General features: G+C 39.4%; 1 protein-coding gene across 1 annotated transcript; it reads right to left on the reverse strand.

Annotated features, from left to right (window-relative positions):
- Positions 1 to 1,606: 1,606 nt before the first annotated feature.
- On the reverse strand, positions 1,607 to 10,431 carry MnM (myomesin and myosin binding protein). The gene is made up of 5 exons (XM_017623489.1): positions 10,391 to 10,431; positions 10,205 to 10,327; positions 6,191 to 6,867; positions 4,365 to 6,120; positions 1,607 to 4,292 (listed from the first exon to the last, which is right to left on the reverse strand). Exons 2-5 carry the CDS (start codon positions 10,281 to 10,283, stop codon positions 1,936 to 1,938), a joined length of 4,869 nt encoding a protein of 1,622 aa, XP_017478978.1. The 5' UTR covers positions 10,284 to 10,327; positions 10,391 to 10,431; the 3' UTR covers positions 1,607 to 1,935.
- Positions 10,432 to 18,717: the final 8,286 nt, after the last annotated feature.

Below are 18,717 nucleotides of genomic sequence, written 5' to 3' on the forward strand. Positions count from 1 at the left end.
CGATCAAAGGAACGATTTGACGGCAGACGACTTGTTCGTGCTGCTCATCGTTCGAGATAGAAAAGAAGGCTGTGAATCCAAGAATAAGCGTTGATTGATTGGAAAGCTAAAAATTATAGATTCTAATCAGATATAATAGAAAAATAAAAAAAAAATAAGAGAAATAAACTACGTATGAAATCAGTCTTGCAAACTTTGTAAAAAAATGTCAAAAATTTATCAAACTTTAAAAAATTATCATCAAAATTCAAACATTTTGTTCAGAATTTTTAGAAAATTTTTGAGTATGCGGCTGTGTTGCACATTCAATTATAATAACGTTCAACTTTCAAGTAGCTAGAAATTAACGTTGATTTTTTAGAATTTTTTTCGAGGGTATTGCCCATTTTCTTCCATAAAACTTATGCACAAAATCAATTTTCGAAAATTCCAAAAAATCAACGCTAATTTTTAGCTATTTCAAACTATGTACATTAGACTGCATCACCAAAAATATTTATTATATGTGAAGAGTTCCACCAAAATATTTCGGAAAATTATTTAGATTTATGTGAGCTGGGCGGATTTGAAAATACCTTCAAAAATTGTAATTTTTATGAATAAAAATAGTTTCTTGACAAAATAGTTTAGGCATAAAAAATCTACATAAAAATATTAATTTTTCTTTTTGAACGGAATCGTAATAATGAGATTTTTGATGCTGTTTTTTTTCAACTTTTTCAAAGATTGGTTTAAGAAAAACCTGAATAACTGGGCCGAAGTTTTACCGATTTAGGTTTATCGGATACCATTCGAAAGGTATTTTCTCACCCTTTTTATTTATTTGCAAAAAGAACTCATTCACGTCCCAATTTTTCATTTTTAAAATACCAACACATCTTAATTCAACTTGGAATGACGCTCGTTTATCTTACGTATATTTTCATACTTTGAATGAGCTTATTTGCAAAGAAATAAAACGGGTGAGAAAAAAGCTTTCCAATGATATCCCATAAACCGGAATCGGTAAAGTTTTGGCTGAGGCTTGAGTTTTTTTATAATATTTTTATGCATATTTTTTAAGCTTAAACCGTTATGCCACCAAATGCGATTTTTTTCTCAAAAAATACGTTAAAAAAACTATTTTCATTCGTAAAAAACAAAATTTTTGCAGGTATTTTGAAATCAGTTCAGTTCACGTAAATGTTGATACTTTTCCGAAATATTTCGGTACAAGTCTTCAAACATAATAAATTTTATAATTCCAGAGGAAAATCAGTATCTACCATTATTTTTTGTATGGGGAGTGATGCAGTCTAATGTACATACATATATACGTAAATATATCGATTGGCGCTTACAAAATATCTTAGTTTTTGGCCGAGCTTCTCCTTGCATTTTATTATACTAAAATCGAATGCGCTAAAATAATGCATACTGGAAAATTGCATAAAATTTCTGAATAAAAAGTTTGAAATTTTAATGAAAATGTTTTAAAGATTGATTAATTTTGTGAATTTTGTGTAAAATTAGCAAGACTGGTTTATATATTTTTTGTTATAGAATGAGCTATACTTTAAATGAAAATTAACGTTAAAGATTTATGATGGAAAACATTTTGAATATTGTGAAAAAAACTAAATTACGAATACTTCTGCGAGTGACTGTATGCATGTAGTAACAACATAAAACAGTATTAAATGTTGTTTGTCAAATAGAAACACGCCAGCTCCTCTATTCACCGCACATCTAACCTAAAAACCGAAAAAAAATCGCTAAGGACCGGGCAACAACTTCGACTGTACTTATCTTCATTTAATTGAAATTCCAATGCATCCAACTTCAATTGTAAAGCATACATTATAGATTTTGGTATAGTTGTTGTTGTTTCCGTAATAGTTTTAATGATTTTTTGTCTTTGTTCAGCCGCCAATTTTTTGCTTTCTCGCCTTGTTATCAGTTCTTTTTCCGCTTCATCCATTTCGGTATGCAATCATTAATGAAATCTCCAATTTGTCTGTAAATCATTAAAGAGAGTATCGGTAATACCAGCCAGGCATCTTTGAAAAGATAAACATAGCAAGCGACCATAAACAAAATCAAATCAGTAGAGTAACTCAGCGCAGAGCGAACTTTTTCATGCGCCTCCTCTTCCAGCTGCTCGGCGCTTTTCGGCTCCACTTGCTCGTTGTTGGCGACCATTGCCAATAACACCTCAGGTGGTGGTGGTAGTACACGCGCAGGCGTCGCTGACGTTGGCAGCGGTCGTCTGCCAAATGGACCGGGCGACTTGGATTGGCCTGTTGAGGTGCGCGTTCGTGAAAGCACACGTCTTCTTACTGGCGTTTGGGCTTCAGTGGGAACAATATCAAAGTCCAAATCTTGTTGTGATGCTGCGCTTGAAGGCGGACGGTTGAGAGAGGCATCTCGCGAGCGTGATGGCACTCGCTTCTTAATGATGCGCTTTACTTTTACGATACGCGTACGTCCGCGCGAATCTGGACGCTCGTACGTGGTTTCGCTGATTACTTCTGAGGTTGAGTTGTCATCGTTTATCAGCAGTTCTGAAGAAATTGTTGCGTGTGCTGGCGAAGAAGTGGTATTCATTTTGTTATTAGTCTTGGTAGGCTTGAAGTTCTCCTTCACGGGCGGTGGCATGCTGAACGCTTGTGAGCTGTCCTCACTTGGCGTCGGTGTATCTGGCACCGCTGTCTTGGGTTGGTCTGTATACGCCATGCCGCTTCCGCTCTCACGTACATGCACCAGCTGACCGCGTTCGGATATTGAAAGTCGCGGCTTATTACTAATGGGTGGCATAAGCCCACCTTCGGGACTCTGTGAACGGCGCACGCGTGCGTTTTCTTCTTCTTCTTTTTCGATATTCATGTTGGCGCCTGCCTTTTTCAGTTGCTCCTTATCCAGATAGATTGGTGTGTGGTATTTGCGTGTGCTGCTAATCTGACTCACAATATCGCTGTAGTGATCAACAACGGCGAAAGCTTCCTCTCGCATTATACGTTCCGCTTCCTGACGTTTTGCATCCTCTTCTTCTTTGGCCTTGCGTTTGGCTTCCAATTCAGCTGCGACGACTGTGGGACTCAAAGGAATGGACTTACCTGTAAGACCGACGACATTTGCGTATTCTTCAGTATTTTTCTCAGTATTCGTACGATTATCTCGCTTAAAGAAAGACATGAAGCTCTCTGCAAACCCAGTTCTCTCGTGGCTGCTGGCAGTGTTATTGGCGGTTTGGCTTTTGTTGCTGTCGTCGCCTATGTTCTCTAAATTTTCCAAACTCTTTTTGTCAACGTTATCATTGCTGTTGTTGTTGTTGTTGTTCTTACTGTTGTTACTATTGCTACTAACAGCCTGTTCGGCAAGTGGCTGTACATTCTCATTCGATGGTCGCTTCAAAATAGGCTTCGGCACAAAGTCGGGATCGGAGGGCGGCGCTGGTCGCGTGAGTACGACCGCTGCATTTTCAGGCATCGGTGCACGATAAGGCGTGAAAACACCAGCAGACATATTACGCGGATGATAGGTTTCCATGTGATCCCTAGACGGACTGCCTTTTGGTGGACTTGGTGTTTTTGTGCGCGCTCTGAGCTCCATTTTAAATCTCTCAATTGAATCATCCTCCGAGCTAGCTGTGCTTTCGGTGTAGTCAGACTCGAGTTCATAGCTCGCTTGTTTTGTAGGTTCTGCTCTCGGTTGATAGCCGCTGGCTAGGTTACCCTCTAACATATCCTCATATTCATCAACATCGAAATCTTCCTCGTCATCCTGTGTCTCACGGCTTTCGTCCTTGTTAAGCAGCATGCCAGTCGTGCGCGAAAGTGGCTTCGTAGCCGATATGTTTTCACGTGAACCCCAACGCGCTGAGGTGAATTTAAAGTCTTGTACGAAGCTTTCTGATTGACGGCGCAGCTCACTACGTCGTTCGAAAGACAGCCGTTCTGCTTCGGTCATCGAACCAAGACGTTTTCGAACAAAAGGTGCCTGTAAGCTGCCGCTGGTAATTGGTTTCTCCAAGTCTATTTCTCTGCCCTTATCAATTTCATACTCTTTTTGCTTAAGTCTATCTTTTTCTTGTAAACCTCTTAATTTGCGCGCCTTTTCAGCTTCCTCCAGCTCCACGGCCTCGTAGAAGCGTGCCATGGCGCGTTCATATAACAGTTCCGTAGAGCTAACCGAACGACGAAGCGGGAAGGTATGTAGATTTGTAAATTCCAGTGATGCAAGATCGGGCGAAGATATGGAAATTGGTGGTGGTTGCAGTGCGTCTTCTAGGTCCAATTCAAAGGAGTCTTGCTCTGTTTCTCAAATAAATGATATTGTATTTAGTAAGTAGTAAATAATAATATACATAATAGCCGTGTACTTACTATTTTTATCCTTAACTTTGCTATTTTTATCGAAGACGACCAGCATAAATTCATTACTCGTATGCACGTCATCCTGTTTCTCAGCAAGAGACAGGGGACTGGCTGGTGATGATGGTGAAATGGGATTCTTTGGGGGGACCGGTGCGGTTATTTGTATGGTTGGGTTCGTAAGCGTTGAAACGTTTTGAGATTTCTGGTCATTGTTGTTATGATTTCTTTTCTGGGAAGCGCCATTGTTTCCGTTCACCTTAGCCACCCATTCCTTCCACTCCGCCTGCTTATCACGTTCCGTTTGCTCGACACGATTTGCCTGCTCAGCCTGTTTAAATTGGTCGATTTGCTCCGTTAGATTTGCTGAATTTTTCCTTCGCTCCATTCGTTCACTTTTCTCAGCCCTTTCATATCTTATAAGCTCCTCTTGACGCTCCTGATAATTGTTTCGCTCGGCTCTTTCATCAATTTCCTTGCGAACTTTCCTGCTTCGTAGGGGAGTTGTTTCTTTCTCCATGTCCATTGTTCCCATTGCTCCCGTAGCTATGGCGACCGCTAAAGAAGGAGCATTTTTTGCTGGACTTAAACTGTGCCCGGAGTGACGTCGCACCAATTGATTTACGCCTAGTTGCACTGGCTCAGCACTACGTTGTAGAGCGGGGGTTCTATTTATTTGTTCGGGAGGTGTCAGACTCTTGCGAGGTGGGCTAAGGCTACGCTTGCGTCGTAATGATGAACGTGATATTTCTGGAGTGGATGGTTTTTCGGGTGTAAGTTCTGGTTCTGGTGTTGCCAAAGTTGGTGTAATCTTTTGTTTCGATGGTGATGGTGATTTATCCTTGGATGGAAGCAATTGTTGCAAAAAGTGGGGCATAGTTTTCTTTTCTGTCAGCGGAGAACGCTGTGGTGATTTGAGAGTTGGCGACGTTGGTGACGGTGTGGGCGTAGGCTTGCTGTCCAATGTCAATAGGTTCGTGTGCGGTGGGTCTGGTGTTGAAGGTTTTGACGTTTTGTTATTTGACGGACTACGCCGAACGTCCAACTTTAGAACTTTATCGGGCGTGCCGTAAGACATTTCCCGATGCAGATCTTCGGTATCCAGCAACTGCGGTCTTGGTTTTCGCAGCGCTCCAGGTGATATTTCCGTCGCTGCATCTACGTGCGGCCGTTGTGGTGAAAGTGCTTTACGGCGTGGAGGTGCAGCTTTGCTTTTTTCTTCGGTTAGCTTGGTTTCTGATTTAGGTTTCGTAATGCCACGCTTTGGATCAGGTATAAAAAGAATTTCCGACTCCTCACTAGGGTCGCTCACACCGTAAGGGTTTTCAGCTTTTACACGAAACTTATATTCGGAACCTTCGATTAAGTCATGCAAAGTTGTGCTGAGGGACCTGGTTGTGGCCGCTTTGAGCCAAACATTCCAACCAACACGAAAATATTCAACTATATAATAGCCGATTTTACAACCACCATCGTCCAGCGGGGATGTCCATGACAATGTCGCCGACTTGCCAAACGACATATTCAGGCGCACTTTGCCAGGTGGATTTGGACGCGCAGTGACTGTGACTAGAAACGAGGTCACATCTTCGCCCAACTGATTCCACGCGCGCACACTATATTCACCGCGGTCATCACGTTGTATGCTATCAATTTTAAGCAGCGAGTTGCGGTCGGTGCTTGACATTTCAAAGCGTCCACCATTGGGTACTAACTCGCCTTCATGCAGCCATGTTACCGCCGGTGGTGGTTGGCCCGCAATACCAACCTTCAATCGCAACACCTCACCTGCCTCCACTATCAAGCCATCCTCGTATGTGCGTNCCCGCAATACCAACCTTCAATCGCAACACCTCACCTGCCTCCACTATCAATCCGTCCTCGTATGTGCGGGGTAGACGGATTTTAGGCGGTGCTTGCACCATTAGTTGGCACTTGGTGGCCACATGGCCAGCTCGATTTGTCGCCGTGCATTTGATTTCACCCTCATCGGTTAGCGCCACCTGGTGAATAATCAAGACACTGACGTCGTTGTCGTTTAAAATTTTCGTTCGTCGACTACTGAATATCTCGTAGCCGTCTTTGAACCAATTGATTTCAGGTGGTGGCTGACCAACTATACGCACACGGAATTCAATACGTTCATCTTCGACGGCCTGACGATCTTGTAGTTCTTCAATAAAACTCGGTACACATATGGCGGTGCGTTGAAGCGTAACGGTAAGTGCATCAGACATATCACTAGGATCGGAGCGACCGACTATGTTCTCGGCGAACACACGGAACTGGTAACGCCAACCAGGCTCCAAGCCACTTATTGACACCTCACATTGTAGTACTGATGTGGGTGTGGCACGAACCCAGTGTGGAGAACCCATACGTCGATGCTCAACTACGTAGCCAGTTATGGGAGAACCGCCATCGAGTTTTGGCCGTTCCCAACGCAGATTCACGACATCTGGTTGTTGTTCAGAAAGTGGTATTAGCACAGGTCGTCCCGGCGGCGACGGTCGCTCTAAAATAAGAGGATGAACATTTAATTTAGCAAAATTTGTTTCAATTTTATTATAAGCTATATGTGTAGATAATAATTTACTTATTTACAGAGATTAACACAAAGCTAATGGTATCACTTTTTATTTGACTAAGTTATTTAGCGAGAGCCAATAGAAGCCTTTCGCTAGACTGGTTGATGAAAGCCGAAAACTTAATACATATAACAATGTGAAGATATCTTCAATTTCAACGAAATGCGATGCCGATATTCTTTGAAATATAAATTAATTTTGTTTCTCTGTGCAAAGCAAAACTTTCAGCCCTGGACCGTAAGTTATAGACAAAATAAAAGCAGGTTTATACACTAAAATCCCATTTAAAATTAATCAACACTTTAACTTTGTTGTAGTCAATGAATTGTAAGAATTCCCTCAATTATAATTAAGTTATTCTTTGTTAAGATCATGTATGCCTTAGGGCGTTTGGAATGATTTTAGTAGCTTCACTCTCTTAAAATGCTAATACAGATAGTGCCACCTTTTTCTCGACGAACAAAAAATATGCTCTTAAGTCTCTCATCAAGCGCGATCTTTTATAAGGCGAAGTATTGTGGACGATGTCGAACAAAGGAGAAAAGGTTTTTAGGCTTTCGAGAGAACTACTGCCGAAGTAGATGGAATGACACACTTTAAATACAACGATTGCGCTGGCTTATTCATGTTGTATGCTTGGATAACGACACTCCAGTCAAAATATCTATCTACTTGGCACCCATGAATGGTCGACGAAAGAAAGGGCATCCGCGGGCAAAATGGAAGGACCAGTTATAACGGGTCGTACTAGACGCCGTGTATATCAATTCTAGTATTGTTTGGGTTATAGTCCTTCTTCTGGGTTTGTAGTCACAGTTGTACGAGCATTGGTAGTTCCGATGCGGTAACCAATCCGAGTGGAGCCTTGGGTTGCGGCAGAAGGAGAGCGAAATTCGGTGGAGCCACTAAGGAAATGGGTTGTACCTTGGGTTTGTTATCTGCAACTTAAGAATTCTCTCAAGTGAATAGCACGGAGGAAACTCGTTTGTATATCTTTGAGGCAGCGTATGCAGATGATATTGACATCGTTGGAATCAACATTAGGGTCACCAGCGCAGCATTTTTCAGCTTATATAAGGAGACAAAAGAGGTTGGTCCAGCAGGAAAAAGTACCTCCTGATAATAAACGTCACCGTTGGGATTTATAACTTAGCAGCAAGCGGTGTTGTTGTAGCAGCAGTGCTCATTGCCCAAGGCTCTCGTCGGGTGTTATCACCTTTGTCCTCTGACTTGGCCAGATGTTGATCATGCGCAATTACCCGGAACGCAGCTGTTCTAGCGCGCATCTGGTCTCGGCAGTTCTTCTTCCTCGATATTAATGGAGGTTGACCCACCAACTAGCACGAAATTGTTTTTATAGGTTCTTAGACTACATAGTTCTGACAGCGCAGCTGTGTTGTTTACCGTCTCTTAGAACGAATGAGGTACGTACGGTTCAATGATGTTCATTCTCCTACAGTGAAAGTAATTTCAAAGCAGAGCGTTGTGTTGCCACTGCTTCGGAAACTTTAGGCTGCCTTCTTTTACCGCCAGCATCTGGATTTTATCGCCGAGGTATGGCTAGAGCGCCTGTTCGAGTCACTCTTTCCTCTCGGCCTCACCGGCGCTGTGTAACTTGCCACCGATCTGCTGAGTGTCTTGTACGTTGTTAGCATTGTCGCTATTTCTGCTTCCCTGGTGCTGCCGGCTGGGGGCTTGAGGACTTTATTAATAATAATAATAGATTGGCGCTTACACATATGTTAGTGTTTGGCCGAGCTTCTCCTCCGATTTGTGGCGTGCGCCTTGATGTTGTCACACAAAGCGGAGGGACCTGCAGTTTTACGCCGACTCCGAACGGCGATTGTATTTTTATGAGAAGCTGTTTTCCATGGAAGAAATACACTCGGAGGTTTGCCATTGCCTGCCGAGGGACGACCGCTGTTAAAAAAAAACCTTTTTCCTATATTTTTTTGCGATGTTGCTTTGACCAGGGTTTGAACCCAGGCGTTGCGGAGTGGAAGCGCGCACTGCTTACCACTACACCACAGCGGTGACGGAGGACTTTATTGCTGACAACAAATTTGTTATGCGCTGTATAGGAGAAAAGGCTATGGAACGTTGCTTCCAGGATCTTGGGGTGGATCACTTTAGGTATTTTTGCGCCAATGTGGCGGTGGAGTGAACAAATTTAATAGATAGGAGCGACAAATTTTGCCAACAGCTGCTACTTTGGACTACACGATGTCCATAGATGATGAGGAACTAAGATGAGCAGGCTTTGTGGTGCAGATGATGCTGCCTACATTTCTTGCGAATGACTGGCGTAACTCGAATGCGATAATGGTGCCTTACATGAAAATGAAATTAATGCGAAATTCGAAAAATTAAGAAAAAAATCTACCTAAAATATCGAAAATAGGTTTATCAGCTTTACGTTCTAGGATAGTTTTAATCTCCTTAGAAAGGCAGGCTAACCTAGTACTGTACGCTGCGAATTTATAAAATTTTCAAAAAGTTCTTATCATTCAAAAAACTCAAAATTAGATATTATTTTGTTGAAATACATACATACTAACGTAAATATGTATATGCAAATATAAAAAAGGAAATGCCACGCTGCAGTTTTCCTAGCGCTTTTTGCTTTGATACATCATTACTTTTAATTTCAACTTGTACCTTTATGTCTTATTGCATCGCCATGCCTCTCGTTGCCTTCCAAAAAAATGAAAAATAGTGCAACTTGTTGTACACTCAAAGTGCAAAGTGACGTTACTTTGTGGCGCTCTCTCACGTGAAAAAAAGTTTTATGAAAATTATGTATGTATGTATGTATTCAACATATTTATCAAACAATTCAATTCCCTTATTTTCGAAAACGTTTTTGTGGCACTTTCATGCATATATGTATGTATGTACGCTTCAATATTGTAGTGCTCGTGCATAGGCCGATTAAAGAGCGCCACAAAGCAATAAAACGCGTTCAATAAACAACCAACAACGATGTCATACATAACAGGCCGACGACGAAAAGAGGAATTGGCCAAGAAAGCAGGCTGACAGGCAAGCAACCAACCACTTGAGAATGAAATTTCTAAAAATAACCTCAATTCTAGCGCTCCCACCGTTTGACCCAAGACAATTTGACTGCTGTGCGCATATAGTATGCTTCTATGTAATATGTGCTGTTGTATGTTGTGAAGAATTTTTAATTTTTTATTTTTTTTATTTTATGGAATTAAGTAGTAGTTGACAATTACTACATATATATAAAATTTCTCTCACCTGCCGATTTCCATGTTACAACCTTCTTTGGTCTTCCGCTGTGATTTTGATTTTGCAATTTGCCTGGTTGATTTCCCATTTTTTTGTACAAATTTCTAAGCCAGCAACGACGCACTCAAAAGACTAAATTTCATTATTTCATGTAGGTACACTGATTTATTTTCGCAACGTATGACGAAAACTTACGGAAATGGCCAACACATCGGCACTAATTTTGTTGCAACACCAACAACTACAGCCCCGACACCAATCACTATTTCGATTTGATAGCGATTTCAGCCACATCGATTGGCTCGAAACTCGAAACAAACTCGAAAATTCTGCAGTTATCTTAATCGAAACCTCAACACAGCTTAGTATCACAACAGTTTTTACCGATTTTTTTAAGTTAAACAAAAAATTAATATTAGAAAATATTATGGACTAAGAGTACACAGTCCATTTTCAGCGTTAAATAATCCCGTCGAGCGTACACCGCGTACATAATTTGCAGTAGTATCTGCTGTCTGGGATAAGCACCGAGTAGAAATGTATGAGAATTTTCAAATACGACGACGACAAATTTTCAAAGTAATTTTTTCCATCCTCTTTTGTTCAACACGATCGTTACACGAAAATTCACACGATCGCCTACAACAGCCTGCGAGTGGGGGAAAAATTCATTGTATGTATGTATGTATGTGCGTAGTCGCTCTCTCACTGCAGCAGCTTCACCTCTCATTTGCTTAGCCAAACTCATTTCTAATGTTAATACGCCTCTTCTGTTCGGCAAAGCTATTTTCAGCTGGGTGTGCACCCACATTGGGGTGATTTGTGGATGCGGCGTTGGGTGGGTGTTTGATGTGGATATGTAGTACCTATTCACCATAGAAAATGCAATAAAAATGCATGTGTGGTAAAAGACACAGAGAAATGACGAGCAAAACAGAAAATTTGTAAAGAGATTGGTAAGGTTTTTTTTTTTTGGGGGGGGAAACGAAAATGCTTTGCATGCCGCTGCGGCGAGCAAGAGATTGGAGAGCGCTAAGATACGAGAGAAAAGCAGCTGCATGGATGAAGTGTGAAGGGTGGCCTTTGAAATTTTGAATGAATGCAAAGCAAATTCTTTGGTAGGAGTATAGTACGTAGTATAGTAGATGATGATAGAGATATACAGTATTTGTAAGATGCGCCAAACGGTGCTCATTGTCATTATTTCTTATACCCAAGGTTCAACACTGTGGTGGTCACCAAGCCGCCAAGTGGTGGAAACCGCCGGCGAGTTGGCACGAGAAGAATCGTCAACTGCTTTTGTAGGACCGGATACATTTTTTGGTCCCAGTTGTTGTTATGGTTAACGTGGCAAACTTATATCGGAATAGTACTGCGAAAAAAGAAACGAGAAGTGTTAGGGTACCTTAGAAAGCTTAGGTCCTACGGCTATCTTTTTGACAGAAAGCATGTTATTCTCTTAAATTGTGTTTCTCTGTTTGTTTGATTGGTCGCTGCGTTTCATGTGCACGAAACTGGTGTGACCTCACGACCAGAAAATCGACAAAGCCTTGAAGACGAATAGTTTTTATAGCACATTATTTGTGCGGCCTTGGTCCGATAGAAACTAGTTTTATGTGTATAGTCGAAACCCTTAACGGCATTAAGGATTAGGGACTGTCCCTTCTCCATTAGGGCTGCGTCTGTTTTGGTAAAAAACGGCTCATCGACTCTTAAAAAAAAAGGAATTTGGAAGAGACAAAAACCCTCGGAGAGTTTTAATTACTCCACACAATTTCGATGGCTGCCGCAAATGAAACAAGGTCTACGTTTTATGGCTGTGCTCCTGGAATATCCGGACTCCATAGGGCAGGTATCTCTATCCATAAGTACGAAACACAAAATCGAGTTCGAGCCTTTTTGGACGTTCTTTTAGATCACTACTTTGAAACATCTAAGATCCGAATTAACCTCAAAGTAATATAGAAAATACGTCTGCGACAACGGCCAGCAGAGAAATTTCTCAATCAACTCTCAGTCCTGCGTAGTCAAGCAACAGTGCGATTCTATCGAGTTATCTCTTCGTACTACTACTAACGCAGAATTACCTGGTATGACGAATGGCCCTATCAGAATGGGTAATTTGCGAACGTTCCGCTGAAGTATGGAACTGTTAGTTGAGTATCTGCAAAAAAAATGTATCTGCAAAATTGACTTGTGTAAACCCCAAGTACGCAGTCATAAAGAACAGCTGATTTTTGTTTGCAAACGCAACAGCTTCATTGTGGCGTATCTCTACGTTACGTACGCCGCTTCCTTCGTATACTTTTCCGGTATTGACGTAGAAGTACCCATTCTGATGGCGCTAGAAGAGTTTCGTGTTGCTGCTGCCGGCAAGTGCTCAGTATATGAACCAGTGTGGCCATTTGAGTTTTTTTCTCGCTGGAATTGCGTTTTTTATTTCGGTTTAGCCGCAAAAATATCTGTTTAGCTTCTAGCTTTTTTCTCTTCTGTGTTTATCTTTAGTGTTTTCAGGGCAGAGGTGGCTGCAATTAATTTTTTGATCTTCGTGACTAGCTCTCTGCGCGCTCAAAACGAATAAGACAATGCCTGACCTCTTCTTCAGTTACCTCTAATGTTTCTCTAATAAGATTTATTGTATGTATATCGTCGGCTGAGTGGAAGACCCCTAACACCCTATCTTACCAAATGGTTGAAGAACTCCCTATCTCAGAATTTGGTTCAAAATCACTCTATCTCAATATAAATACAACATATCGGCAGCTGAGATAGAGCATTTTTGAAACATTTGCTGAGTTAGGATGTTCTTCAAATAAATTTTGAAATATGGCGTTTTTCAACCGTTTGCTGAGATAGGGTGATCTTCCACTCAGCCGTCGATATGCGGTAGGTATTTCCTATGCAATAGGGATATTGCAGATAGTGTCTTTGTGGTTCAGTTGACGATGAAAGATAACTTCGAGTTAGTCTCACCGAGAAAAGACACGTGCCTCATTTGTACATATTCAGGCGGTGGGACTAATAATCTCACTGGGAGATGCTGGGAGTTAGGAACACAGCAAATAAGCAGAATTCAAGAAGTATGAAGACAGGGCTAATTGCTGTAGAGTCACGATTGAGAGAATACAAAGGTTGCGCCGATCTCGGACCGCTATTCCTCTCTTAACGAATTTGACAGAATCGTTGTTTGCATGACGTCACACTTGTGCAACTTGTTTACATTTTCCTTGCAACATTTTTTCTTCTTCTTCCATTCTTGCTCACGTTTTGGCATTTCTCTCTCGCAATTGCACCAGTGTGACGTCACACAAAAGTTATTCTCAAAAATCCTCTCTGATCGGCGCAATCTTGTATTCTATCATTCTTGGCTGTAGAGACTACAATGAAAATCTGGTAGTAGACACTGAGTACATGTGAGATATGGAGGGGACACTTCTAAACACTTTGAGAATCATTGTGGCACTAAATAAAGGAGTGGCCTGACTGGGTTTTAAAGATGTGATCGTAATTTATTTCAAGAATAGGAACTATTTGTTATTTTCCGACAACAATACAAATGCAAATACACACGAAATTGACACTCTAAGATGCAGTGCTATAAAAAAAAAACACGCAAGTTCATCAAAAATATTCAATACACTTACGCTTAAATACGCATCTGCGCCACAGGTAGGTGTAAATTATTGATTACCAATATTAAACCCTATATTCGCTTGCCGCAGCCACCTCTGAAATTATGCTAATTTATGTATCTATCAATTCTAAATAAATAAAATATCTTTGCATGCGTATATCTTTGTATGCATATACATATCTATGTATGTACGGTGGCGAGAATGTAGATAGAGAAAAGATATTTTAGCAAGTTTTGACTGTTTTTTCTTTGTTCAAAAAGTGTAATTTTTTTTTACCAAAATACATATAGCTATCTAAAAAAACAATGTAAATAGAAATTTCAAACTTTGTTGAACATTTATAAAAATTCGACGAATTTTAACAAATGTTGACAAAAATTTTAAACTTTCTAATAAAATATTTTAGATTTTTGAGTAAGCAATTTTGTAGCCCATTAAATTTTGATATAATAAAGTGCAAGTTTGAAGAAGCTAGCGATTACCGCTGATTTTTGGCAATTTTTCGCGCATTTTTTTCCATACAAAGTATGTTTGACCATTTTTTTGTATGAAGGGAAATGAGGTTCCCCTTCTACAGAAAAAATTTGAAGTTTGAAATTTCGACTTACGAAGTTTTTGTTAGATAACGAGCTACACTTTCATACAAAAATATGAAACATTAAGTAATCGAAAGCAAAATAGCCAAAAAAGGCTAAAATGTCTCTTCTTTATTTATATTTTTGCCACTGTATATATTCCAAACTCACTCAGCAAACTTTGGAGTGCTGGTGCGCCATGGCGGCTTTTTTGCCGCGGTTCCAGAACAAAGCAGACACTTGCATATAAACATGTGTATCCCCACACGTACCCATATTGGTATGTATGTATATAAGTAATGTAAAATAAAAATAACAAAGCGAAAAGCAATGCCAATGAAAAAGAAAAGCTGCTGTTGAAGATTAAAACAGGAGGCTGGAGGAGTGTGGCTATTGAAAAATCAAAAAAAAAAAGCGAAAAAGAAACTGAACAATGTTGTTGATTTGGGTCAGACCAAGGGCATCTTCTTGTCTGCCCGACCGCTAAGTGCAGACGAATGAGTGGCTCTTGAATGGGAGCCAAGTTGGGAGCAACAAGTGCAAGCACGAATATGTCTGGTCGCAGCTTTCTTGTTGAGCTGCTGTCCATCTGTAACTTGGGCGTTCGGGCGATTGGCATTGTGCTGTGAAATCGCTTGGAGCGCAGTGAAATCGATTCTGGTTTTATTGTAGTTGTAGTTTATTTCTGTGTTTTGTTTGCTTTACTTGTACGAAAGCCAAAAAAGTAGGTTTTACGGTTTTACGGTTTTGTTTTTTTTTTTTTTTTAGTAAATCCCGGACCGGTATATTTTCTTTATTTATTTTAACTGTTTTACCATCTCTTAGCGTTTGTTTGATTTATTTATAGAAAGTGGGAGTGGCGCGTTAATTCATACGGGCGGTCTGCTAAGTAGCAGGTGCTTCGTAAAAAAGGTATATGTATCAAATTTGGGATTTTAAAATCTTGTTTTGAAATCGAGCGCATCGAAAATTCGGACCTGCTGAATCAAGTAGTCGACTGAGCCTCAAGGTATAAAAAATTTCTTCACTCGTGTATCTATAAAAATATACATCTAGACAAAGTAAGTTGTGCCTTTGTTTGTAAGAACCTTAAATAAATCGGAAAGTATATAAAAAATATAAATGTAGATAAATATAAATGTAGAATGGAAAGACCAAGTGGAGAAGGACTTGGCTTTTCTAATTGGCGTCAGTTGGCACAGAAGAGAAACGACTGGAGTGCTGTTTTGGACTCGGCCAAAATCGCTTAGGCGGTTACAGCGACAAAAAAGAAGGTGAAGAAGTTATTATTTCGCCCCAACATATTGCACCATGGGTAATTTGATCAGTTTTTGTGGAAAAAGGTCGATTTTCGTAATTACATACTAGTATTTGATAAAAAGAAATTTTCAAAGCAAATAACGTTTTTGTAACAAACGAACGACAACTGCTTAGCAAGTGGTCAAGGTCGTTGTCAGTGAGTGTAATATTGGATTCGATTTGGGGTTCTGTTTTTGAAGTGAAACTTCTTTAGCGTCGGTTGGTTGGTGGAGAGTAAATTGGCAAATTCAACGGAAATTGCACACGGAAATGGTGCAACGGAAGTGGATAGGACGGAAACAAGTGCTTGTTGAGTGTATGCACATGCTAATAAAAGGTTAAAGAATAGCATTTAGAAAAAGACCAATACAAGAATGAAAGTAAAGGTGATACGTACATAGATAAATAAAAGGATAAAGGCAAAGGTAAAAATAAAGACAAAAAAAAAAGATGCGAAAAGATAAAGGCAAAAATGAAGACCAAGGTAAATTTAAACACTTAACATATATAAGAGCAGAAGTGAAGGGAAATATGTAGATGAAGAAAATGATAAACATAAAAGTAAAAACAAAGATAAAATTAAAAGTAATTATAGAGAAAAGGATATAGATAGAGACACAGAGACTCAATCTGGGAACTATTTTGGGATTTTCGGGATTCTCGGGACTTATTGATTTGATAGTCGATATTTTTATAGATTTTGTTATCGAAAATTTTATGAATATTGTCAGCGATTTTGCTATCGATATTTTCGGAACTTGTGGACATAATCGATATTTTTATCGGTTTTGTTATTGGGTTTGTTATCGATATTTTTACCGAATTTGTTATCGATTATTTATCGATTTTGTTATCCATTCTTTATCGATTTAATTATCGATTTTTCAGCATCTCCGCCTGGTATACTCTGCAGTGGTCCGGAAGGCGAAAATATGTTCCCAGTTCCAGCTCCGAGGAGAAGACTCCTCCCCCGACCTTTCCGTCGAGTTTGGAGCCATCAGTGTAAATGTTTATAGCGTTGCGTATATGGTGAGGCCTATTAAATTGATTGTAGTTTTTACAATCAGAAAAATGCAATAAATTATGATTGTAATCCTATTAGTAGCACAATCATTGATTGCTAAAAAAATTTATTGCAAATTTTTACAGTTCTGGTCCCTGGGGACCCTGTCGAGCATCTGAGGGTTAAAATAATCTACTAGTGTGATCTAATTATTTTTTTGCCACAAAAATGGATACAATTACTCACATTTGATTGAAATTAAAAAGAAAAAATACTTCAAGCAAAAAGTTGTCTGATGATGAGTGTATGAGTCAGTTAGTTTTATTTATTTTAAAGGTAGGATTTTTATATTTATAAAAGAGCTTAGAAGAGTGCTAGGCTTAAATCTTAAAATCCATTCAAAACGGCGTGAAATTATGTATGCACTTATGTATGTAAATGTTCAAGCGTTTTCCAAAAAAAAAGGACCTATGTTTTTTCATACAAATTATGGCCACCTTAGTTGCGGCGCATGCTCACGAGGCAAGCCAGAAGTTGCTAAGCGAAAATTGCGCCCAATTGCTGAGAGGGTAAAAAAATAATAACAACAATCTAATATACATAGAAGCATACCAAATAAAACCAGTATTGTATTCAGAGGATGAAAGGTGGCACAAAAAACTGGTCAAAACAAATGGCATGAGTGTCGGAGAAACATATATTAACTCTAAGCGAAACGGTTAAGAAAACAAACATATGTATATACATACATAAATCCTTACATATGTACATACTATGCATGTAAATATTTATAAGATGGCATATAAGCATATGTAAACGTGTGACCATGCCTGTGTGCATTGCGAATAAAGCACGTGCATTGTTTATTATCTGAGGAATGTTTGCTGCAATGCCAACAACGAATCCATTTAACCGAAAGCAAGAAATCACCAACAACTTTAAGCGACAAAGCTTTCAGCTTTCAGAATGTTCGACGAGGTGCAGCAACTTAAGAGCGAAATACACCACACAAGCGGTTTGACAAACCAAGCGAAATTTCCCTTTGCTTCAAACCGCCGTCAAACCTTCAAACACCCCCATACACAGCACAAATGGCTTGAAGCAAAGGGAAATTTCGCTTGGTTTGTCAAACCGCTTGTGTGGTGTATTTCGCTCTTTAGTTGTGCGCGATGTCTGTTTCGAACCTTTCTCAGGTTCGACTCGGCGGCTGTTCCAGCTGGTTTTTAGGCTGCGCTTGGGAAATGGCTAGCTGACAAGCCCTTCAGTCGTGTTTGAGACTCGTAGCGGTATTGTTGGGTTTTTAGCTAAATACATGCGACGCGAGTTAAATAAAATACAAAAAATAAAAATAAGATAAAATATAAAACAAAAAATGTAATGTGACAATGGAGTGTGCTTGCATAACTTGTTAGTGTTACTAGAATAAAAAAAATTAAAAACAAAAAAAAAAATAAAGTAAAGTGAAGTGAAGAAAATCAATAAGCGAAAAGTAAAATACATACATACATACTTACAAATAAGAAAACGCAAAAAATAATAAAAAATTTTAATTCTACAACTGGTTTATTCACCGCCAAATGGCAGAAAAATAAAAACTGCCGGCGATGAATTATGTGTGCGTAGACAAATTTTATTTTTATTTTTAAAAGCTACATAGTTGTTGTTTTCTTTGAGTGCGGAGCTCGGCATAATTGCTTTAAATCTTTAAGCGTTATACATTTTGCTCGGCTTTGCGTTAGTTTGCATAATTGTGTATAATATTTCAAGAATAACGTGGAAATTTTGCAAATTAAAAATAAGTTAATTAAAACAAATAGAGTTGAAAAAGAAAAACAAAATTGTTACAAAAGTTTTATGTGGTGATAATAAAAAAATGTGATTTTATTGGCATGAAACCATTATGTTCAGCCGATAAGCAAATAAGTTTATGAATTATATGGTTCGAGTGCATACATATGTACATGCAGGTGCAAATCACCTGAAAAATAAGAGAAAAATGGATTTTTAAAC

This window comes from Rhagoletis zephyria, unplaced genomic scaffold (genome assembly GCF_001687245.7).
Source record: "Rhagoletis zephyria isolate East Lansing unplaced genomic scaffold, Rhagoletis_zephyria_1.1 Rzeph_scaffold_03216, whole genome shotgun sequence".
Taxonomy (NCBI): domain Eukaryota; kingdom Metazoa; phylum Arthropoda; class Insecta; order Diptera; family Tephritidae; genus Rhagoletis; species Rhagoletis zephyria.

Coding starts and splice junctions, on each gene's coding strand:
- MnM (XM_017623489.1), bottom strand. CDS start 10,283: ATGGGAAATCAACCAGGCAAATTGCAAAATCAAAATCACAGCGGAAGA. Junction 6,121..6,190: donor GTGAGGTGTTGCGATTGAAG/GTTGGTATTGCG, acceptor TTGCGATTGAAG/GTTGGTATTGCGGGCCAACC. Junction 4,293..4,364: donor CAAAGTTAAGGATAAAAATA/GTAAGTACACGG, acceptor TTTGAGAAACAG/AGCAAGACTCCTTTGAATTG.